The sequence below is a fragment of the Apodemus sylvaticus genome, chromosome 11, assembly GCF_947179515.1.
Source record: "Apodemus sylvaticus chromosome 11, mApoSyl1.1, whole genome shotgun sequence".
Classification (NCBI taxonomy): Eukaryota; Metazoa; Chordata; class Mammalia; order Rodentia; family Muridae; genus Apodemus; species Apodemus sylvaticus.
This window is the reverse complement of record NC_067482.1, coordinates 10920150-10945265: the sequence shown is the minus strand read 5'-3', so window position 1 is coordinate 10945265 and position 25116 is coordinate 10920150. Positions and strand designations below refer to the sequence as shown.

Sequence of the window (25116 nt, the reverse complement as noted above, 5' to 3'; positions counted from 1 at the left end):
TAGAAACATCTAACAACAGAAAACGTTGTATTAGACTGTGGAACTTTGGGAGGTTGCTCAAAATTTCAGGAAACAGAGCACTAGATGGTGGTGGTTGAAAGGCTCCACCTCTCAGTCAGCAATGGGACACTAAGTCTAACAGGAACTGGACATTCGAGTAAATTTTACAAGGGCTGGAGAGATGGCTCAGAGAGATGGTTAAGAGCACTGACTGCTTTTCCAGAGGTCCAGAGTCCAACTCCCAGCAGCCACGTGGTGGCTCACAACCATCTATAATGGGACCCAATGTCCTTTTCTGGTGTGTCAGAAGACAGCTATAGTGTATTCATATACATACATAAAATAAATTACTGTTTTGAAATAAAGATAAACAGAAGAAGAACATTAAAGATGTAGACACAGCAGAAGAAGAAAGTAAACTGTCATTCATTCTGAAAGTCATGGTTGTGGTTGTGAAAAATGAAGGAAACCTCTCAAAATTAGCAAAGCTCTGAACAGTCTCTGGCTTCATACCAAAGCAAGGTATACATTCAATTATATTCTATAACCTCTGAATATTCAAACAATTAATTAAAAATTGTAGATGGCATCATTGACAATAGAACTTAAATCATCAGCTAGTTGGTTTATATCTAACATAGATAATTCCTCCACACAGGAAACTACTACATATTAAGGGAAAGAGAACATTGGGCCCAGAGAAGCAGTAGGCTGACTACAGATCTCCTCCCTCCTTGTTTCCAAACCCAATTCCCCAGTTACCTCCACCTCAGTAGCAGGCCAGCTGCTGCAGCCTCCCCTCCTTCTCCACCTCATCTCCAGGGCCCATCACACAGACCTTCCCCTCCCACTCATTGCCTTACCGAAGCCCTCGATCCAGCAGACATTCCCTGGGAACCCATCAGTCAAACATGCCTGAGACCAGAGTAGACCAGAGAAGGCGAAGGCAAGCTTCTTCCTCTCCTCCATATCCAATCCCCCAGCACAATGCCAAGCTCTGTAGCAGACTACCTATTGTGATATCCCCTTACTCTCTGCTCAGATTTACAAGGGACCAAACAGATTCTGGTGCCATCTTCTGCTTTTTTTCCCTCTTGTGGACCTACTCAGATCCCCCTCTAGCCAATCCCCATCCCTAAGTATCAAGTCTTAATACCTAGAAACATTTTTCCCCAAACCTCCAATGGTCACACTCATCAGGATCCCAGAAGAATTTCCATACCAGGCAGCACACAGTCAACAAACCCTCCTAAGACCCAGAGAGGAAACAGAAACCAAGGAACAAAGCACCCACCCAACAAAGAGCAGATATTGGCATCTAGAATCACAATCATCCCAAACCCAGAGGCCTAGATGTCATCATAAAGACATGATCAATCATTGCCAGGACAGCATTTCTTCACTCGAGCTCAGCAGCCTATCACAGTAGACCCTAAGAATTGCAACATAGCTAAAGTATAGGACAGAAAACTTTCAAATAGTTTTTAGGGATATGATAGGAGGTCCTTAAATCCCAGAAAGAAATCTTTGAAAACACAAACAGCGGAAGAAAATGAATAAAACAGTTTAAGACCAGAAAGTGGAAACAGAATCAATAAAGAAACCCAAGCAGAGAGGAATCTAGAAATGAAAATGTTAGGAACTCGAGCAGGAACTCAGAGGCAAGCATTGGCAATGGAACACAAGAGATGGAGGAGAGAATCTCAGGCATTGAAGACACACTGAAAGAAATGAATATCTCAGTCAAAGAAGGTGTGGCATCTAAACAAACAAACAACTCTTCACATAATATCCAGGAAATCTGGGATACTATAGAAAGACCAAATCTAAGTATAATAGGATTAGAGGAAGGAGAAGAAACTCAGGTCAAAGGCACAGAAAACATTTTCAACAAAATCATAAAAAACATTTCCCTAATGTAAAGAAGCAGGTTCCTATCAAGATACAAGAAGTGTAAAGAACACATCATACACTGGACCAGAAAGAAATTCCCTTGGCACACAGTAATCAAAACACTACATGGACAGAAGAAAGAAAGACAATGGAGAAGATTTCAAAGGATGTAAAGATCTCTCATGCTATGGACCAGCAGGATTAAAACGGTTAAAATTGGCCATCTTACCAAAAGCAAGTTACAGGTTCAATGCAATCCCCATCAAAATCCCAATACAATTCTACACAAACTTAAAAGGACAATATTCAGCATCATATGAAACAAAGAAATCCCACAATACCCAAAACAATCCCGAATAACAAAGGAGGTGCTGGTGGTAGACCCATCCCTGACCTCAAGTTGTACTACAGAGCTATAGTTTAAAAAAAATGGTAATGGCTCAAAAACAGATATGTTGATCAATGGAATTGAAATGAAGATCCACACACCCATGGACACCTGATTTTTTGATTAAAGAAAGAGCCAGAAATACATGCTGGGGAAAAATGATAGTATCTTGAACACATAGTGCTAATAAAACTGGATGGTTGCATGAAGATGAATCGAAATAGATCCATACTTATCACTTTGCACAGAACTCTACTCCAAATGGATCAAAGTCCTCGACATAAAACCAGATATGCTGGACCTGATAAAAGAGAAAGTGGAGAAGAGCCTGAAACTCACTGGCCCAGGAGAAGGCTCTCTGAACAGAACACTGATACTATAAGCACTAAGATCAACAATTAATAAACGTGATCTTGTGGGTTACGTTTCTGCCCAGCGAGGGACACTGTCATTTGTCTGAAAGCAGCAGCTTTCAGAATCGTAAAAGAGTTTAACCAGGTACACATCCAATAGAGGGCTAATATTGAAAGTATATCAAAAACGGGAAAAAAAACTGCACATCAAGAAAATAAATAATCCCATTAAAATTTGGAGTACAAGGCTAAAAAAGGAGAACTCTCAAAAGAGGAAACTAAAATGGCTGAGAAACACTTAAAATGACCATCATTATCCTTAGTCATCAGGGAAATGCCAATAAAAGCTACTTTGAGATTTCATCTTATACCTATCATAATGTTGATGATGGAAAAAAACAAAACAAAACAAGAAAACAAACGACAGCTCATGCTGACGAGGATGTGAAGAGCATTCAGCTATTGCTGGTGGAAGCACAAATTTGTACAGCCACTGTGGAAATCACCATGCAGTTCCTCAGAAAGATGGGAACCAATCTACCTCAAGACCAAGCTGTACCACTCTTGGGCATAAACCCATGGATGCTTCATTCCTCCACAAGGACACTTGCTTAACCATGTTCACTGTGACTCTATTCATAATCTCCAGAAACTGGAAACAACCCAGATGTCCCACAGCAGAAAAACATGGATAAAGAAAATGTGGTACACTTACACAATGGAGTATTATTCAGCTATTAAAAAAGATTGCATCCCGAGTGAGATAACACAGACTGGGAAAGACAAAAGGGTATGTTTGCTTATATGTGGACATTAGCTCTTAAGTCAATGATAACCAATCGGCAGTACATAGAACCACAGAGGATAGGCATAGAGTAGGGAAGTAGGAGTTGGGAGAATGGCTAGATTGTGCTAAGAATATGATGTGGAACAGATAGTTGAGGATGTACTGGGGTGGGGAGCACTGGAAAGGGAGAGTCAGGTGGAGAGGGAAGGACAGAGGACAGAGAAGACAATACAGGAAGACACAGCTAAAAATTAGTGCCATGCAAGGTGCAGAATGGAACCTTATCAGTAGAAGCCTCTTGAAATATATACGCATGAAGGTGATCTAAGTGAAATCACCAAACAATGGAGGAGACAGTGTCCAACCAGACATTTCTTGTCACCAATTAAAGCATCCAGCACCGGGAATGGGTTACATCTAATTTGTTGGTCAAAGAGTTTCCATTGAAACCCCCAAACAGCACACGCTGTAGGGAGAGTAGTGGAAGGGGAAACCAAAATCAGGATTTATTATATGAGAAAAAAAATCTATTTTAGTAAAGGCAAAAAAAAAACCCAAAATACAAATTTCAATGAGGCTGAAAGAACAATTACAAAACTAGACACAAATCATCTATATGTGTGTGTATGCATGTATATATATGTATATAAACAATCATAATTTGCATAGCACTCACTACATAATGTAAGATGTATACATTAAAGGGAAATAATATGGACTTGCTTACTTCTGTTTTTTCTAAAAAGGTTTGGGGCTTGAGTGTTAAAGAAGTAAATAAAGACATGATTAGAAAACTGACAAAGAATCAAAATAAAAACGATCTGCAGTTGGAAGCAAGGACCACCTCGAGGGCCCTGGTCACGGAGGAAGTCATGTGTGCGCAGCCTGGCGCAGCAGGCTTGGCACTTATCTTGAGTTCTAGCTCTGAGGTATGTTATCAAAGGCTTCACAATACGCACAAACACAAAGAGTGCTCTACTTTTCCCCATTTCCCAATGAATTCCAGAGAAGATGTTGCTCTTTCCAAGAGAGAAGTGGCAGAAGAAGGAAGGATAAATATTAAAAGTAGAGGAATATATTGAGGCTTTTGATTTAGAAAAACTGAATTTTAAAATGATATTTTATTAAATGTGCGTGTCACCCATGTGGAGATCAGAGGACAATTCTGTATGACTGTCTCTCCTTCTGTCTTTATGTGGGCAAATGTAGAGATCAGATTCAAGTCAGTAGGTGTTGGATCAAGTGCTTTTATTCACTGATCTGTCTTCCTGATCCCTGACAGGAAATGTTTAATGATGTCAAATATTTTCTAGTTGATAAAATTCTAATAGTCTTTTTTTTTTTTATTTTTGAAACTGAGAAGCTGATTCTAAAATTCCTATAGTTATAAAAAGGCTAAATGGTCTCAGAAAATTAAAGAAGATGGAACATTATGTTAATAATTACTATATACCAAAATAATCAATACGTTAGTGGAATGAAGATGGACAAAAAGACCTTTGGCATAAATCTCAAAGTCGAGGAATCAGCCTGGATGTGTGGAAATGCATGATAACAGGTAATAGCTGCAGTGCCGTGCTATGATGGGTCACAAAACACACACCAGTGGAAAATATATCAGAAAACACTCATCAGTTTTAATTGGGAAAGAAAAGCACACTGAAGCCACAATGGAATATTACAATAAATTCAGCAGAACGAGTCAGGTGAAAATTGCTAATGATACCAAGTACTGCAGAGACTGTGAAGAAAGATAATATTCCCTTACACTGCTGGAGGAGGATCAGTTAGTTTAGCCTCTTTAGAAAACTGGCTGTCTATGCTAAATTTCAATTTAGAAATGCCATACTGCCAAGCTATTCATTTCTCGGTTCATATCCACTATACATCACACATCCATGCACTGAAAGACACGGCAGCAACATTCATGTGCATTAAAGGCCCAAGGTCCGGTAGAGATTTAGTCCGCTCTATGGTCACACAGTAAATACTGCATAGTGATGGTAATTCTAAATCACCACTAGATAGTATAACATAAACTAGTTTTGCTATATAAAGACAATCTTTAGAGCCTGTAGGGTTGTGATCCGTGGCTGCATTAGAGTAATTTATTAAAACATGTAAAATTTGTGGTAAGAATAGCATAGAGGATAACTTTTAAGTAGATAATAGATAAAGTTGGGAGATGAGGAAGGCACTTCCTAGCCTCTGCTAATACTCCATTCTTAAGTGATAGTTGATGGTTACATGGATATGATCGCCTTATTTGTGTGCTTCAGTGAGAAAGCAGTCTGTGTGGATTGTGAGAAGGTATTCCACGCACATGTGGAAGTCAGAGATCTCTGAGTGTCTTCGTCACTTATTCTCCACATTATTATATTTGGGGGTGGGTGGGTCTCTCAGTAAACCTAGAGCTTCCCAATTGACTAAACTGGCTGACAAGAAAGATCTTGGGGTCCTTCTGTCTCCGCCTCCCAGGGTTGGGATTCCAGGTGCACATTCTTGTACCTGGCTTGTTATTTGGGTTCTAGGGATCTGAACTCATGTCCCCATGCCTTCCAGGCAAGTACGTTAGCCGCTGAACCATCTCCCAGAACCAATACTGCTGCCAAATTATTTTAAAATGTGTGCGGCTCAGGAATAGAAACCGGTCACATCGGAGCTCTGTGGCCTCCCAACTTCACATCCTTGGGGCAGCTACTTAACTCTATGAATTGTGGGTTCCTTGACCGCTATTAGGGCATGACACCCACATCTGTCCCACGGAAATAGTCTACACACTAAGTCTGATAGCGTGGCAGCAAAGCCTTGATGCATTGCAGCAGCAGCATTCAGCAGCAGGAGTGATTACAGCATGTATTTTCCTGGAAACAAAGGTTCTGGAAGTCACAGAACATTCCTGAGACATTCTGCTCTGTCCAAAGTTCTCCCAGTGGGCAGGATCGCAAACTCATACCCAACCGAGGGGACCTCACAACCTTTCATAATCTGTTTATGGCACCAATCGATATAATCAACATTCTTCAAAGCAATAAACTCCCAGCTTCTAAGTTGGCTCAGGAAATTCCATTTGTCAAAGTTCACCCACAGTTCTCATTACTGGGAATCTCAGGCCACCTTCTACATCCTGGATGTTAGAGCCTTTGCTCTCCTTTGTTTGGTCAGAGCCCCTCATGGCCACGTTAGCTAGTGAACTTCTCTACTCAAGGTTTGGCCAGTATCCCTTGTCTGCTTTCTTCCCACCAAGTCTTTTTCACAAGCACCAGCTCTGCCCACACCCAACATTGTATGGCATTGTATTTCACAGCTCAACTACACAATCTAATAAGTGGCATATATAGGACACAAGATCTTGAAAGGGGACACCAGAGTTTGATTCTAAGGTTCCCCATTTACAAACTCTGGAAACTTGTCATGTCACCTAGCCTCTTGGATTCTCTAAGCCGTAAAACAACAATAAACATAGTCCACAGGTCGTAAAATTTCTGAGAATTAAGTTATTTAACAGCATAATGCAGTAAGAATGGTACAAGGATATAAAATATACTGCTCAAGGGTTAGCTATTACCTAGGTGAATCAGCCACTTACCACCAATGGAAAAACTGAGACCTGCAAAACTTGACATTCTTGTAAGTTCTGCCTATATTCACTCAGAGAAATCACTTCAAAATGTTGGTAAAACTCCTAATGGTTTAAGCCCTCTGTTTGTCCAGTCTCCTTACATTTTGGGGTATCCTCACCCACTAAACTATTTCCTGTTCCCAAATGTGCCAGCCCACTTTATATCCCTATAGTCTACCTAGCTTAAGATCTTCTCTTAAGGCTGGGTGTGGTGGCACATGCCTTTCCTTCCAGTGCTCTGGAGGTAGAAACAGATTACTGAGTTCAAGGCCAGCCTGGGCTACATAGTGAGAACTTGTTTCAACATAAACAAAATATCTCGATATTTTTAAAGTCCCTTCTTTCATTAAACCAATCTCTTATGGCATAAATATTGACCACACATGGGGGAAACAATTTTAATTTCCCTAAAGAGACTCAGATCATGAAGACTAAGGCCCCTCCCCCACCTATTACATGGGAGTGCATAGGTGTACATACAAGTATACCTTTCAAGATGTACTTGGCATATATTAGGAATTTAATAATATTGAGAAAACTGGGAAACATTTAGATTTCTTCTCTTTGTTTAAATATTATAGACATAAGGGCAAGAGTGGGTAAAACTGATTTCAGTCACCTAATAAACAGAGACAACTGATAAACAGAACACACATCTCTTTGTTTCCGGGTTTTGTATCAAAACCCTACACCTTTTGATAGATAAAAAACCCCAAAAAGATACCTAATAAATGTCTGTGTTTATAAACTGGCAAAGCAGCCTGGGAAGGGATGGGGCCATTCCAGCAGTAACCAGAAAACAGGCCGTGGGATTTTCTCCCATGCATCCTCTTCCCTACTGACCATGTAATCGAGCACGGTTCTAATTTAATCACATTGCCGTTATTCCTGCTCACAACAAACACTTCTCTGTCTCTTTCTCAGGTTTCTGCAGATGGCTCTTTCCCCTTGAGTATCAAAGAACAGAGATTAATAATGAAATGTTGAAAACAACCAAAATTTACAAGGAGGCTAGCCTGACACACTTGATGATATGCATGCATTTGATGGTGTGACATGGTAATTAGATATAAACGGTAAACAGTTCTAAGTATCTAATTAGCACTGATCTTAGATCCTTCAGCTGATTATTTTGAAAGTCAGTGGGGGGTGGGGGCGGGCACATCCTTGTAACCCAGGGGTTCTCAGTGTAAGCAGTAAGCAGTGTTTATAAATCCTATACCATAAGCCTGAGCTCTCACCTCAAACCAATTTAATCAGGCTCTCCCAGGGCCAGACCCAGATACCTTTAAAAATAATTCCCCAGGTGACTACAGCTACACTTAAGAACTATTGGCGTGGGCCAATGAGATGACTCTGTGTGTTAAAGGAACTTGCACACACAAATTCACACACACTAAAAAATAACATACAATTTTTCTTCTGAAGTATTATAAATGTAAACATGGGATGTCATTCTTCTCTGCAACACTAGGAGGAAAGGGAAGATACCTGAAACATCCAAAAGATATGTAACAAATGTATATGCTTGTCAAGCAAGCAATAAGCAAACAATACCTGACTAATACAATGTTTACTGTAGCCCTTTGTTATATCAGACTCTCTTTCATGGTATAACAAATGGATACAGAACAGAGAACATCCTGATTCCCTGCTCCCTCTTCCCAGCCCCACCTGGAACTTGAAGCACGCCCTGGCATTTGGGAGAACATGTTTAATCAGCCCTAGGACTCTGAATATGCCTTTATGTTGTGACAAAACGTTACATAAAATGTGCAGCTGAACTACTTGCATGCACAGTTCGGTAGCACTACATGTATTCCCTTTGTCTGTAACCATGGTCACTCAACTGCTTCCAGCCACACCCATCACACACTCAATCTCTCTATTCTGCCCCGGCTACATCCACTCTACTTTATAACTCTAATTTTTGACTACTTCCGATAGCTCATAAGTGGAACCATACAATATTTTTCTTCTTGAGCCTGATCTGTTTCACTTAGTATAACGTCTGAAAGGTTCATTTATAACATGAGATATAACATCTTGTTAAGGTTGGAAAATATCCCATATATGTGTATTCTATATGCTACACTCTGTTTCTATATTCATCCAGTGTTAAACATTAAGTGGTCCCCATCAGTTGGCTCTGGTGATGACAGGAACATGGATGTATGACTCTGATCTTCTTACATGTGTCTTACGTACTCCACATGGCCATTTTGACCAGAGAGTCTCACCTCAAAGAAGTAAGAGTTTGGTGTGGCTTCTGCTTCACAGCCTTACATAACACCTTGCCATACAATAGAGACAGGTCCAAGGAACTTTCCCTCGCCAACAAAACACTCAACAGTGGAAGGCCACCTCCGGGTTTTATGGCCACGACTAAGCCAACTGTAAAGAGACTCCCCAACTGCCACAAAGAAGTGCCTGTTGTAGAGAGGCCGGAGAGAGGCACACACTGCAGGGAACTCACACAACAGGGCTAAGCTGCTAAGCTCAGCCCTCAGCTGAAACCAGTAAGAAAACTAGGACCTTGGTTCTGTACCCACAATGCACTTAATTCTACAACAGTTCCATAAGCTTGGAAGAGAACCTTTCTTCTAGAACAATGGTTCCTAACCTGTGGGTCATGGCCCCCCTGGGGCTTGCATATCAGACATCCTGAATAGCAGATATTTGCCCTTTAAATCATAATAGTAGCAAAATTATGGTTATAAAGTAGCAACAAAAATAATTTTATGGTTGAGGTTCACCACCATATGAAGAGGTGCATTAAAGGGTCAAAGTATTAAGAAGGTTGAGAACCACTGGTTTGGAAGGTACTAGAACAAAAAGCACATTGGCCTGACCCCTCCTCTGTAGCCTTGTGACCTACACAAAGTGAGCTGGACTCCCAGCCCAGAATGCTCTGAGGCAGCAAACACATGTTGTTTGCATTTCAAATCATGAGGTAATTATTACTTGTATTTCTCTGAGTCCCTGTGATGTGTTTATAAAAAGATAAAGGGGGTGGGGGTATATGTTCTATGGAAGTGTAGTCAGGTATGAGGGAGGGAGGAGCCTCTGAGGGCCCATGCTGAGGTATCCTTTCCCCCTGAGGGACCAGCCACAGGAATAGAGGGCACTGGGAGGGCAATCAACAGGGTAGTAGAGGCAGAGAAAGGCAGAGAGAGGGAGGTAGAGAAAAGAGGCCAGTCATGAGCATGGGGGGAGGGGATGGGGAAGGGGAGGGAAAGCAAGAGCATGAGAAAGCAAGAGGGGAGCGAGAGAGAGAGGAGGGGCGAGCAGCCCCTTTTATAGTGGGTCAGGCACACCTGGATGTTGCCAGGTAACTGTGGGCGGAGCTTAGACAGAATGCTAACTCCCTAGTCCCAAGACATGTCCAGCAGAAACCTCTTCTGGTGTCTCCTTAGCTCCCTGTCCCTGTTCTCCTGTGGAAAGGGGGATGGGGACGCAGAACACCAGTGTCTTCTTTCCTTCCTACCCGGGAACTTGGTCTATAACTTCTGAAAATATTGTCCAAACTGCTGCTAGGAAATCACCATCCCCAGTTGAGCTGATATGACAGAATATAATACTGGGAGGCTTAAAGGGACTTGGGAATCCCCGACCACTCATACTTTAATATAAATTAGATATAAAACATCCTCCAGCTGTTGCAGGCTCTAGATTCAATGAAAAGGACACCTGCTAGTTAAGAATGCCCTGAAATATTTCTAACAAAAAAAAAAAACCCACACTTCTTCAAAAACAGATTATTTTAAAATGAGACTTTGAAGCAGGAGGTGTAATCACAGGATGAGAAAGGTATTCTTTACCTGAGCGATTTGACCTTGACTTAGTTCTTCCTGCCTCAGACCTGGATTGCTGTTAAATTAGGCAGGGGACAGTACTGGCTTACAGAGACTACAGAGACCAGGGCCCGGGCATGCTGCCTTCCCTCTGTCTCACAGAGCAGGCTGGTGCAGGAGGGCTTGTCTCTTCGGCTGCACTGTTTCTACCTCCGCCTTCTATGGGTGCCTAGCCAGGAAACGTGCACTGTCTATAAGAGAATGATTATGAAGACAAAAGAAGGTATGAGGAAAGGACCTTCTGTCTCTGAAGACACTGGAAGGGTGTCAGTACAGCTAGCTAGAAGCTCTTGCCCAGGACTGCAAGCCAGGGGTTGAAGCCAGCCTACACAGTTCCAAACCAACATGGCCAAGAAGGTCTACAGAACCTACAGATTAAGGATCCAGAAAGCAAACTAAGATCTGTGTCAAAATAGCTGGGATTAAGTTGTGGCTGTGTTAACTTGAAGGTGCTGCGCAGGCTACAGGGGCAGTTGCAGAAGAGTCAAGACTCTTAACCAGCTGTGAATCCTGTGGTCATGCAGGAAGAAGCCACGTGGTGAGGTACGCCCATGGCTGCAATTGTGGATTCTAACGGTTTCAGTTAGAATTAAAGTCCTGCAAATCTAGCCAAGAAGGCCCCATTTGAGAGTTCACTGACAGCAGTGAGTAGTAACCATTATTTCAGTAAAGATACATAGTATCAAACTGCCTTCTAAACCAGTGCCTCTCTATCCATAGATTAGCGCAGGTCTCAGACCTCATCAGAGAAATTTCTTTGTACTGATAGTGGTTAATGCAAAACCTTGGGATTCTCCAAAGCTCAGAGAAAAAGCATCATTGAAATGCTCGCTCACATTAGGGACCTCTAGAATACACCATGTCCTCAAGGGGCCGTCTCAAAGGAGAGAAAGGTTGTAAAAGTTAGGGGTTGGGGAAGACCACAGCAAAACGTTATCTTCTGGACATGATGGGACTACTGTGCTCCTGAACTCACCAAAGATAGGGTTGCCTGCCCGCACAAGGTGATGTCAGCCAACATTCTTGCGTGGAGTGGGAAGGCATTCGTGAATCCCACCCCTAACTAAGGTGGTATAGGTGGCTTCTGGGGCTTCTGGGGAAGAGTCCGGTCAGTTTTCTTTAGGGCCGTGGCTCCTGGTAAGTTGGCCATACTCCAGTGCACAGTCCCATACTTCTGAGTGTGTGGACATCACAGATCAAGACGCCACCAAGTCTATGAGTTCGTAAAAGAAAAAAGGAAGCGGGACCAGATTTGGGGAGGTGTGGATGTAGGGGTGAATCTGGAAGGGAGATAGCGGTGGTTGTGGGAGGGAGGATGTGGGAGGGAGGATGTGGGAGGGAGGATGTGGGAGAGAGGGGGGCTGGATCTGGGAGGAGGGAAGGGTGGATCTGGGAGGTGTTGGAAGGGATATGACTGAAATACATTCATGAAATTCTCAAAGAATAAAAATGTCTTCTAAAAGGAACTGCAGGTGATGACCATGACCTTGTGAGGCACTCTGTGAGGTCACAATGGTAACAGTGGCTTAACTATATTTAAAAGGATTGAGCTTCATTGAGTCAGTATTCAGTAAATAAGTATTGATTTGAATGTGTTATTGTACAGGGCCATCCCACTGCCTGCTGTAACCTGAAGCTATTGGTTAGAATCGATATGGTTTCTGGGTAGTATAAAAATATCACAGTTTCACCATGAGAATGTAGTGCAGGGGGTAGTGTCCTCGGGGCTATCATGGTGCTTACCTGTGAGCGCTTGAACTTCAGACTATTCAAAACAGCCTGGGCATTTTCTGAGGCTACATGACATATTTCCCTAACACCTGGCTGCTGACGGACTGGGAGTCGGGGTTGTGGTGAGAGGGAATAATGGGTAGAAATGAATAAAGCAGGGCATGTAAGAGTCGAGGACAGAGACAGAGAGACGGGGTGCTCTAGCGCAGAGCCTTTGTATTCCTAGAGAGGAGACGCTGGAAGTGAGAGAAGCCGGTGCCAGCCCTTGGGGAGGTCACTCATTCATTTCACTGCTTCTAGGCGACAAGCCAGCCGCCCTTAATTCTAGACACAGTTAAAACTCCCCCATAAGTAACCTTCCTTTTTCTATGAAACTTAAGAGTACCCCTCACTTACCCCAGCCCCCTAACACAAGCCCCCCCCCCCCAAGCCTGGTTATACAAACCTAAGGGAAGCCATTCATGCTATAAGCTACATCTGGTTGCGAATATACACTGGACATCAGGTAGACCAAAACTGCAAACCTCCTTTAACAATCTATCAACACCACAAGCTTCCGTCTAGTGACAAATTACCCTGAGCTTTAATTTCACCTTTGGTACAACAGAGAAAGCACACACCTGATTAGGCAAGTCCAAAGCGTCCAAGAGATAATGTATGGAAGAGAATGAGCGGCTAATAGTTAAATAATAACTTTGTTTCCTGATCCCATCCCTCAGCACCTGGCATGGATCTGGGTGTCTATGTGTGTGAGCATTATTGTTATAAATCATAACCTCTGTTTCCAAACACGCCAGTGCCTGCCAGTACACATGGCACTGGGTAATGGTCACCCATGGCTTCTAGCACTCAGATCAAACAATTGGATTTCTGTTTTCCCATGCCTTCATAAGACTAAGCCATACAGTGTTTGCTATGCTGAATCGGGAGGTTACGCTAGCAGTATTTTAAGCATATACACCAAGTTTTTAACTACCAGACTTGATAGGTAAAGGTCTATAGTTCACTCCAGACATTTCCAATTGTTAAAAGCTCTCAGGGAACAATACCTAAGTTACTAACTCAGCCCCCTCCTCCCATCCCACACAAATTCCTAGTACTATGAACTCATTTCAGAGAAGCCCTCGCTGCAGTATAATTTTTCTTGGAGACACAAAAGCAGAGAGGGATTTTCTTGGTGGTGTTCTGTTTGTTTTGCTAATTGTAGCACTTAAATTATCCATTCATTTATTATTTGGTAGTTAGTTTACTACAAGGCTTTTCAACCAAAATATGAAAAGTCCTCTTCTAAATCTAATTTTGGAAAAATCGGACAGAGCAGAAGTCTGAGCTACTTTTGGGTCTTTGAATTCCCATCCAGAAATGAAGAACTTTGCTCCCTTCAGTGAGGGATGTAATGCCTACAGGCCCAGATTTTTCATGTGTAAAGCGGGTTGTGATGATCTACCGAGTCGTTGTAAGCCTTACATCTCTCTGCAACTGTGCAGTATTTAGACTTGTGACTAGCACGCAGTTGTTGTATGTGTGTGTGCTTGTGCCTGTGTGAGCATCTACATGCATGCATGTGAGAGGTGTGTGTGTGTGTGTGTGCTCGAGTATGTATAATGTATAAAGTAGGAGAGTGACTATCTCCAATGGTTGTTGTATTACATGTTCCCATGTTTGTGAAGCACCAGACTGGTAACTAGCCCACATTTGCTAATAGTTCACCATTATTTCTTCCCATAAGAACTTTCCTGTTGAGTGAGGAAAGCCTGTTTCTCTGTGGCACACTTACAGAACTCCTTCAGAAAGGAAGCACGAGAACTCTTCCTCACCGCCCCGCCCCCATCTTGCTCCAGAGTATGATTCACCAGCATTTTCCACTTTTACCTATTCCTCCCCTGGGGTGGGAGTGACAAACAAAACTAATTGTCCTCCCCGAAACTGGAATTCACATCCACGTCTGAAGCCCGTGGCAAGCCTTTGTTTTATCTTTCCTTTTCACAGAAGAACAATAGTTTCAAATGATAGTTTAAGCGTTCTGAGCAAAAGGCGCTCATAGCAGCCACTTACCAGATGTCTCTGATAAATGTGCCTGTGCTCCACCAGACAGTCAGCGTGAGCTTCTAATTTTTGCTCTGCCAATGCTGGAGTTTGCTAAGTGACATCTACAGAAACAGAAAACAACTGCATTCCAATAACTGCTCTGACCTCTGGATGCATGGCTATCTCTATGATCACGGCAAGTCAGACGTGGACCAAAATACTGAGCCCTTTCCTGGTTTCAGCCTTGAGAAGTGCACGATTCATTCACAGGAACATATGTGCTCAGCCATGTCCTCCGACATCGCTTAGGCCAAGTCTATTCACACCCTTTACTCACAGGTCTCTCTAAGGCATGGCTCATGCTAATCATCATCATCATCATCGGTGCCAAGCACAGGTCCTACTCAGTTCCACATGGAAGAGGGAGGAGGCACCACCATTACTAACCAGTAGAGTCTGTTATCATAAAGCATTGTGGGACCTGAACTGTGGGACTGACATCTGTGGGTAGATCCTAAATATTTCAGAGGTCTCTAAGTCAATCTTAGAATCTTGTGTGAGTTCCATACCTACTGTGGTATATTCTGTAATGTCAACGCCTGTCTTTCCAAACTCTTCCCAGACAAGAGTAGCAGGGTATGACCCGTAAGCTTCCTCCAGCTCCAAGGCCTTCTGAGATTCACCAACATTACATTGAAACACTTAGAAAGTATTAAGTCTCAAAGGAGGTGGGATACTCTGATAAACCTGGGTGCCTGGGGCAGAGCAGACGGCATAGCACGCCTACGCATCTGTCTGCATCTAAACTGCTCCACAGGCTCAGTGCCAAACGACTACAAACAACAGCTCACCTCCAGAGCCGCTCCACAGCCATTCTGCTCCGTGACCACTTCAGTGTGTGAAGCATCCACATTCTCTGTGGCTGGGCCTAAAACTGCTCTTACTTTATCTATAAACTGTTCCCAAAGCCCACAGAAGTCACGACTCTCTCAATGGCAATAACAATAAGGGAAGACACGTAGTCTAGTGCCATTCAGACACATGTAGGTAGATAACTTTAAGTAACGGAAGCTGAAAATTCATTCCCTTACAGGCATTCCCCACATTTCAAACATCCAAGAGCCACATCTGACTACTGGCAGGACAGCACAGGCTACAGTGTCTTTCCGTCACTGTACATAGACAGCACTGAACCACTGCAGAGCCTAATCCTTAGGAACAAATCTTCGAGTAGAGAAGATAAAAATTTCTAGACCAGCACAGAGGTGAAACGGACAGGTTGCCTTTTCAAACTCTAAAAGTATATTTAGTGCGCCTTGGTCAACAAAGCTGGCACGAGCTGTGATTGCCTTAAAACCAATGACGTTCACCCTTCAGTCACAGTGTGGCTGAGTAGAGGTCTCAAAAGTCACAGGCTGGGGTGTGTGTGAGTGACTGTTCTTCGGGGATTATCGAAGCTGAACCCTGAAGGTCTCAACTCGCCATTCCATCAAATCTTACACTCTGATTTTCATAGCGGTTCCTAGATCCCCAAGCTATTAATTTTAAGAGACCTCTGTTGACAAAGGTATTCTTTTGAAAAAAAGATATCATGTGATATTCAACAGCTTTCTGGGCAAGCGTGGAGAGCAAAAGTTATCCCCCAAAAAATGTATCTGACACATATATATTAGGTATAGATTTAGAGTTCAGTCCATCCAGGAAACGTTACAGAAGCTCGATGAATAAATTATGAGAGCCTAAAAAATGAACAGAGGAGCCATTTTAACGGAGTGCGTCCTCACAGCTCTAGCAGGCTCCGCGTGGTAAGTGGCCGAAGCTATGGACTTGGCATATCAGGCCTCGTCAGCGAGCAACACCCTGTATTCCTAGCATTCTGAATTCTAGAACACGGTTTCTTACAAAATTCCTTCATAAGTTGCCTACAAGGCATTCAAGATTTATTTGAGCTTTTTCTCGAAAACTAGACGTGTTTAGGAACGGGAAAGTGACAGTTATTGGTGAATACTTCTCAAACTCTGGAGTGATTACCTCTGTGAACTGATTGAGTTAGCAGTGCTCAGCAAGTTATTTCAGACTGAAGGAGAAATGCCTTTGTATGCTTATCGAGTAAAACTGAAACGCAAGCTGGTTAATAAGGAGTGCTGGGCCGGCCCATAGGCTACACAAGTGGTTCACCTATGACCTGGAGGCTCTGTAAAAGTATACGAGAATTATTAGGGCATGAATTATCTACTGTCCTATTTAGGACTAATCATTAACCAAATCAATTCATCTTTTGATCTCCAGTACAGAAAAAAAAAATCAATTAGTCCCCTTCTTTAGTTTGACCTATACATAGACAAGTGTCCATCTGGCTTGTCACTGGGGTAAGAGGAATCACTGATCATCCTTACTCAGAGTCACACTGCCTTGCCTTTCCTGGAATCCCTTCATGATGCAGAGAAGAAAAGCCATAGGGGATCAGCTTAAAACATTCTAAGTGCATAAATAATTATTTTCTTTAGCATGTAATAAACAAGTTAACCAGCAATCCTAAGGCGCATGTTTGTCTCGTGTTATTCAGCTCTGGGAGACTAGGGCTTTGACTCAGGATGAGTGCAGGTCTTTGGTTTTTGGACAAAGCAAATAAACATATCCTTTTAAGGTTTCAAGAGGAGGAACATACTGGCTTATATAGAGAGAAAGTCAAGATAGATTAGTTCTAAGTTTTCTCAGATAATGTCCCATATATAAAATCAGATTCAATTTGAGAAGATTTGGGGATGGCAGTAAGTAATCTATTACTTATGCCCACGTAATGTCTGTGTAAGTATAATGACATGATATTTAGTAATTAAGTATACATTCATATATCAAAACACATAGTCTATTATAACAAATGGCAGATCATATGTAAGCTCTGAAAATATGCATATGTTTATAATAACTATAATTTATAAATCCATGCCACTAAAATAACTATTATTTTGAAAGGAATAAATAGATAAGACCCTTCTAAACCAACTAATAATAAAACTTTAGACTCCATCCACAAAACCATCGTAATGACTAATATTAATCAGATTCATTCAGCTACATAACTTTGTGATTAATAACCCAGTATGACTATTTTCCTTTCGGGTATTTATTGATTATTCACTGCTCCAACTGTTGTCAACAACCTGAAGAATTAAACCTCCTTTCATAATTTTGTTGTCAAGATTGATCAGCTATTTGTTTAAGTTGGACGTTTTGTCTTGATTTATGTTACTTGCGCCTGGGAGTAAATTAAAATTTGATTTAATTTCACAGATCTTGCACAGAGCCTCAGACTCTGCCAGGATGGCATCAAGGCAAAGAGCTCGTGCCAATTAACAAGCGCCCATTGGAAGGCCACACAGAAAGGAGACCATAACTTACCTTTCTCTCCTAATCAGGAAATCAAACATTAGTCAGAACCGAGCTACTAAACACACACTGGCATGCACATTAGAACAAAGTACTGGAGAAATTCTACATTTCCTTTCAAAGTTTCAAAATTTCATCCCAAACATAAATATATGATAAAAAGGCACAAACCTTAAATTCCCAATTTTGTCAATAGACACCATATGCCTGTGTTAAAATATCACACTGATTCTATAAATATGCACACTTACTACATGTTGATTTAAGACACTGAAAGGGAAAGCAGTCTGGTTTTAGAAATCAACTGTAACTTTTAATTTATTCCCTTTGCCCTTTTCACCTAATTTCCTCCAGTTTTGTCCTTTGTGTCTCAGCTAAAGGTCACCTCATCCATCAGCTGGGCCTCCATGACAACCCCAGTTCTCTCAGCACCCCCCAGCTCCTCCGACAGCACTTCCTCTCACTGTGTCATTTATCCCAATTAATAATTATACAGTCCTCATCTGTCTCTCTCTGTGTGCTATCTCTCCACACAAGACGGAGAGATCTGTCTGTTTTCCTTAAGCAGCCAGTGTGGTGGTTGGCAGGAAGAGCACTCAGCAGGAACTGTGGAGTGAATGGATGAAGTCATCCTCCCTGGAGCGCCCATCATGGTCCTTCTCAGGACTCCCTCAGACCAGCGCCTAGGAAGCCGGCTTTGCTGTGTATGTTCCTCCCAACTGTGCTCTGTGTGTATTGTTAAGTCTGCTTAACAGACATGCGCACTTCCTATGTGATCTTCTGTCCTCTGACATCAGTTGTGTCAAGAGAACAATTCGGCCCTAAACTGCATTTGTCTCAGAATCTCTAGACCTCAGCCTCCCGGTGCAATTCCAGATCTGCATAATAAGAGATAACCTTCTCCACAAAGCTCTCCACACCCACAACTCAAAGTTTCATGCCCCTAGACACCTCGCTGGTCTTTCCTGCTGTGAAGACCCCTTGACTGAACTGGGCACAGAAACTTCTTACCTGGAATCCTTCCTGACTCTCGCCTTCTCAAAGGAAAACTCGGGGGGTTTGTTGAGGTCATAGGTTCGGGTTGTTGGCTCTGCAGACACTCCGGCCTTCGCCCCCCTCCTGCTGTGGAGAGAGACCAAGCCTGAGGTCCTGCGGTGGACATCCAGAGGCACTTTGTCGGGAGAGGCCTGCAGTGGGCTTCCCCCCTGCACGTGGATAACGTCCTGCAGCTTGTTCAGCTGGATACACTTGCTCTGCAGCTCTTCCGTGAGCTCCGCGATGACCACGGTCTGCTTGGCCAGCTGCTCCCGAAGCTCCTTCAGGTGATACTCCCGTTCCTGCAGTTCCGCATCCTTCCTCCTCAGCTCCCGCTCCAGCTCGGCCACCTTGCTCCGCAGAGCTTCATTGCTGAGGTTTCCGGACTGGCCGTCGGGGTGCTTAGCATGCTTGGGTTTCACAGAACCATTTCCCATGATGCTCGGGAACCTAAGGGAGGGCACAGAACTGGGAATGAGTAACTGGCGGTCCACTTTCTAACAACCCTCGCCTTTCCAGTCTGCTTCATAAACAGATGCGCAGCAGTCATCAGCCTTTGATGAACAGTAAAACCCTTCATTCTCACAGAGGAAACTAACGAGAGAGTTCCTTTATCCCTCCACAGAGAGCCGTCAGCACTTGCGTTCATTCTTCCCGGTCCTTTCAGGAGAACAGGCGCCACAGCTGAGCATTTTCTACAACTGGCCCTAGTCACCTACAGTTCTCTTCCAGTGCTTCTCTCTGGATAGTTGGCAATTGCATCCCAACGGGGCTGAGATTTGGATGTCACCATGGAAGAGATTAGATATGCAAAGGAGCAGTCACATCGACAGAGGCTTGAAAAATGTCTCAACTCCCACCACACCCACAGGGCTACAGTTAAAACAAATAAAGGCTTCCCTTGGTTTAGAAATAAGACATCTGCAGTCCTCCAAGGACGGAGGCAAAGCCAGTGTTGCTCTATTAGCAGTTTGTTCTTGCCTGGTACACTAGTAAGTGCTGTCTTTCTGTCAGTGCTGGTGTTAAAAACGTTAAGCTATGGTCCCTGAGAAGAAAACATCAGTATGAAGTTTCTTCTGCATCCTTCATGCTGGGTCCCAAAGCCAAGGTGTGCAAAAAGCAACCACTTGTGTCATGAAGATATTCTTGTATTAAGAATATCTTCAGGGCTCAAAAGATAGCTTGGTAGGTAAAGCACTTGCTAAGCAAGTGTGAGGAACTAAGTTAGTAGTTCCTAACTTAGTTACTAAGTAACTAGTAGAATGAATTCTGGGTAGACATGGCAGCCTGCGTATATTCCCAATGCCCAGGATACAGAGACAAGAGACAATTGGAGCCAAGTTGTTTAAGGAAACTATCCAAATTGCTGAGCTGGATTGGGCGAGAGACCCAATTTCAAAAAGTAGAAATAAATTTACACCTAACAACAACTTCCAGCTTGCCTTGGCACAGACATGTATTTGAATGCACGCGCGTGCACACACACACACACACACGAACATGCACACACATGTATGAACACCGCATATATTTGCAGAAGAGATGGATCTATCTTCTCACAGGAGGGCTGGGGAGATAGTTCAGAAAGTACTGGACATGCAGGCATGGAGACCCAGGTTCTATGCACAGTCAGGCTTCTAACCCCAGTGTTGGGACGGTAGAGACAGTAAGATTCTTGGGGTTGGGTGGTCAGGCAGTTTAGTCTAATTTGCCAATCCTGGATCTCAGTGAGAGACTCTGTCTCAAAACTACAAGGTGGATAGTTTCTGAGAAGTGTCCCCTGTGACCCATAGCCTCCAAGTGTATTCTAAACAGTGACATGTATATGCACACGTGCACACACACACAACACACAGAATATACACATATACCCACACAAAACACACACATACAACAACCCCCCCCCACACACACACAGCCTCTTAGAAACCCCGAAGTTATCACTAAACAGGGTATGAGAAGAAGATCAGGGATTACAAAAGATAATTTTTGTTGATTTGCCATGTATTTTTTTAAAAAAAAAATCCCAAAGCTTTGTATTTATTTTAACATTTACTATAAATTCAAAAGGTTTGCACCAAAACATTTTCTTTCATTGATATTATTCCTTCAATGGAAATAAAGTAGCATGTTTAGGTTTACTAAGCCAATTCCACATAAATAATAGTAAATTTTTAAAAAGTAAATCAGGGCTGGAGATATGGCTTAGCAGTTGAGTACCAACTGCTGACAACCACCTGTAACTCCAGCTTCCAGAGACCCAATGCCCCCTTCTGGCCTCTATACGTACTGCACTCACAGGAGCATACACATAATTAAAGATAAACAAAATAAAATCATTTTTAAAATGTAAATCACCTGCAGGTCATAAACCTATGTGGGCAAAATCCCGTAAGAGCAGAATTTTCAAAGCTGAAGTACAGCAGATGCTGCTCTGACTAAGTGCTCTTTGTACACCGAGCATTGCAGTACTGGATGGCTTAGTCTGTGGAACCATATATGGACTGTGAAAACATCTGGATTAATTCTGATTTTATGAAATCAGAAACAGAGGATCAAAACTGAAGTTTAAAAACACACATTTTCCCAGCTCCCCACTTCAGATATCTAGCTCAAGGAGAAACAAAACTTTTGACTTGATTTCAGGCTTTCTACCAGATTAATGGTGACATCTATGGAGGCTAACTAGATACAAACAGTTAACAGTCTCCAAATTTTAAACAGATGCATCCAGCCAATAGAAGCTGCACAAGATCAAGACACAGACAGGAAGTGATTCGCCTTTTAACACTGGATCCTTGCTGGGAGCAGCCATTAAAAATCATAAGCGTATGCAGTGTTGCTTCCACAGCATCAGACATGGAGCAGGTATAACCTTTAAGCTTCTGTTCACCAGGCAGCGTTTGTTATTCTTACCCATTGACATCCCATGGAAAGGTGAAGGAGAAAAGAATTCAAAGAAGTGATTCTATTCAGAATAAGCAAGTCATCAGACGTTGGTTTGAGACTTGAGAATTAACTTGAGTGATATTCTGAAATGTGCTCCCAAAAGGGCTCTGAAATTAATGTGTGTGCAAGCCTTGGCCACGCAGCCCTAAGCTGTTTTCTAGACAATATTTCTGGTTTGTGAACAAGCATTTTTTCATCCAAGGTGAGGCAAGGAGGAAACAGAATTGTCTTATAGAGCACACGGCAAGCATAAACAAATTCAAATTTAATATTGAACTAATGACTTATTCTGTATTCATGAAGCAACTGTTTACTGAGCCTGGAGTACTGTAAACTCTGTGGAGTATATCCGTAGCCTCTCATGGATATTAGCACTTGGATGTAAGAATAAAGCGTTATAACACCCTAAATAGGAAAAAGTCAAGAATCATTGCTGTATATGGACAGAGAAAAATCTGTACCAATCCAATCATCTTGCAAACCCAAAGCACAATTATGTATAGAGCATTAAACCAACCCAATACTATCTCTGTTTCACTGAGGTCACCTTGGGAGCTGTACAAACCTTGTGAAGTGTTTAGAATTCCCAAAGCAGGGAGAGCTGAGAGCAGCTAACTTACCTTTCAAGTCACTGACTTAAACACGTTACTAGGTCTCTCAAGACTGGTGTGAGCTCTCCCTTCACCTGTTGTAGTTTCGCTATCCCTAAATCAAGGTTCCAAGCCTCTGGCCACATAAAATCTGATTAGTTCACACGGTGTGCTTCTTAGCTGTCACGATTGAAAGCGATTTCTCAAATATGGATTGCTAGCCACCAGGAGGGTTGAGCTGCAAGAGGTTGCTCCAACAATCTACCAGCTACATGCTATTAAAATCATTTTTACATTAGAGGGCAGTGGATGATGTAATAAGAAATGACATTAGAGACTACAAGCCCAGTTTAACCTGAACAACAGATTCAAGATACACAAGAGGAGGAAGAAGCCCAACCTCATGTAAGTTACATAGTATCTCAAACTTCACTTTTGTATCTGTAAAATGGGTATATTTATTTCCATCTCACAAGAGTCATGATGAAGACTACAAAGCACCCTTATGCAATGCAAAATATGTGGGAAACATGAGGTACATAAAGGGCTCTCTTAGCAGGATGGGGCTACAGATGGATTTATATGTCTCTATAGAAGGAAAACACAGAATTGAATTTCTTCATGAGGCAGAAATCTAAGGAAGTGGATACCTTCCAGACAAGAGGTCCTTAAAGATGCAAATGTCCCCATGTGGGAGTGAGACCTTACTCTTCCTGGGCATGCCATCCCATTGAGAAAAGATCACACTGTGGAACAGATAAACAAACAAAACCCAGGAAAGAAGACCACCAAAAGACTGCAGCAGAGAAGACTGTGAATGACAAAAATTCTATCAGTGATTTCTAGATCTCCTCACGCTTGTCAACTCCTTAGACTGAAGAGAAATTTTTAAATCAAAAAGGCTCACTGAGTTATCTCTGAAGGCACAACAACAGAACTCACTGGAGAGGGGATAGACACCCTTCACAGTCATGGAAGAAAGAGCGAGGAGAGGAAGTCACGACATTTAGCAAGAGGAGAGGATAATACCACAGAGTCCATCCTTATCCTAACTCTCCTTCTGCAGAAGAAGCTACTCACAGAGCAGACTCTAGGAAGGACCTGTAGGCTGAGTCACACCTGGCAGTCAATATGGCCAAATGTGGCTTCACTGTCTGCTCTCCTTTAGCTCAAGAGTAGTTTAAAAACCTAACTATGGCTCTGATCTAGATAATAGTTATTCCTCCCTCTGCTCACCTAGAGTCTGATAGAAATGCATCCACAGGAACAGTCATACACACAAGCACACAGAGAGACATTCACATGCATGCACATGCACACACACAGGTACACACACAAACACATGCACACAGATACACACACACACACACATACTCACCCGTATAGATACGTGAGACATACAGGCAGACAAAAACAAATACACACACATACGCAGATATGCACAAGGAGAAATGCACAGAAATACAAACACATATATACATACCACATACTGATACACACAGAGAGATACAAACACACAGACACACACAGAGAGATTCACATACATTCACACACAGACACTCACATACATATAAACAGGTACACACAGAGAGACACACATATACAAACTCTCCCCCCCCACTCTCACACACATATACACACACAGAAAGATTCACACACATGCACACACAGATACACACAAATACATACACACTCACATACACATAAACAGATACACACAGAGCAGAGAGACACACAAACACACATTCTCTCTCTCTCTCTTTCTCTCTCTCTCTCTCACACACACACACACACTGAGTGTTTACAGGCATGTATATGAGCATGGGAGATAGCTCAGGCTGTAAAGTCCTGTCTAAGTACTTTTGACGAGTTTTTCTGAGTCCTCAGAACAATTCCTAGGCTTTAGTGATAAGAACAGAAGAGACAGATTGACATTTAGACAGACAAACAGCATATCATGGAGAATTCTTAGAGGGTCCTACCACATAGCTTATGATGAGAATTTAGCACTGCTCTTGGTGTAGCCAGTCATTATGGCTTAATGAATACTAAAGAGGATTATTACTGTTCTAATTATTTACGCAAGAGAATGGCTTATCTCAGTCAAAATAAAAAGTATTGATTGAAAACTACACCAAATAAGCAAGCTATTAAAGGCAAGCACTCCGAGCTGATCTAGCCCACACTGCCTACGGCAAAGCTGCAAACACTGACATGGCTGAGAGAGCTCTGGTGGGACCATAGCCACGCAGGCCAATGGAGCAGAGCAGCCCAGAAGTGACCTCAAATCGTGCACATCTGACCCTTGAAGAGAGAGCTAAGGGAAGCCGACAGTGAGCACATTTAAGAGCCCCAAGCAGGCAAAGAACAAAGACTTTACAGCTTTTACAAAATTTAACCTGATTGCTGGTCTAAACATAAAACTCTCAAACCTAGAAGATAGCATAGATGAGTCCAGACGATCTTGGATTCAGTGGTGACTTTTAAAATAAAAAA

General features: G+C 42.5%; 1 protein-coding gene across 1 annotated transcript in view; it reads right to left on the bottom strand.

Moving 5' to 3' along the window:
- Prkg2 (protein kinase cGMP-dependent 2) overlaps window positions 1-19521 on the bottom strand; it is a 93671-nt gene extending 74150 nt beyond the window's left edge. Inside the window, exon 1 of the mRNA XM_052198536.1 lies at window positions 19058-19521. Coding sequence (XP_052054496.1) covers window positions 19058-19518 — 461 coding nt within the window. The 5' untranslated portion in view covers window positions 19519-19521. The remainder of the gene's footprint in view (window positions 1-19057) is intronic.
- Between the last annotated feature and the right edge of the window lie 5595 nt (window positions 19522-25116).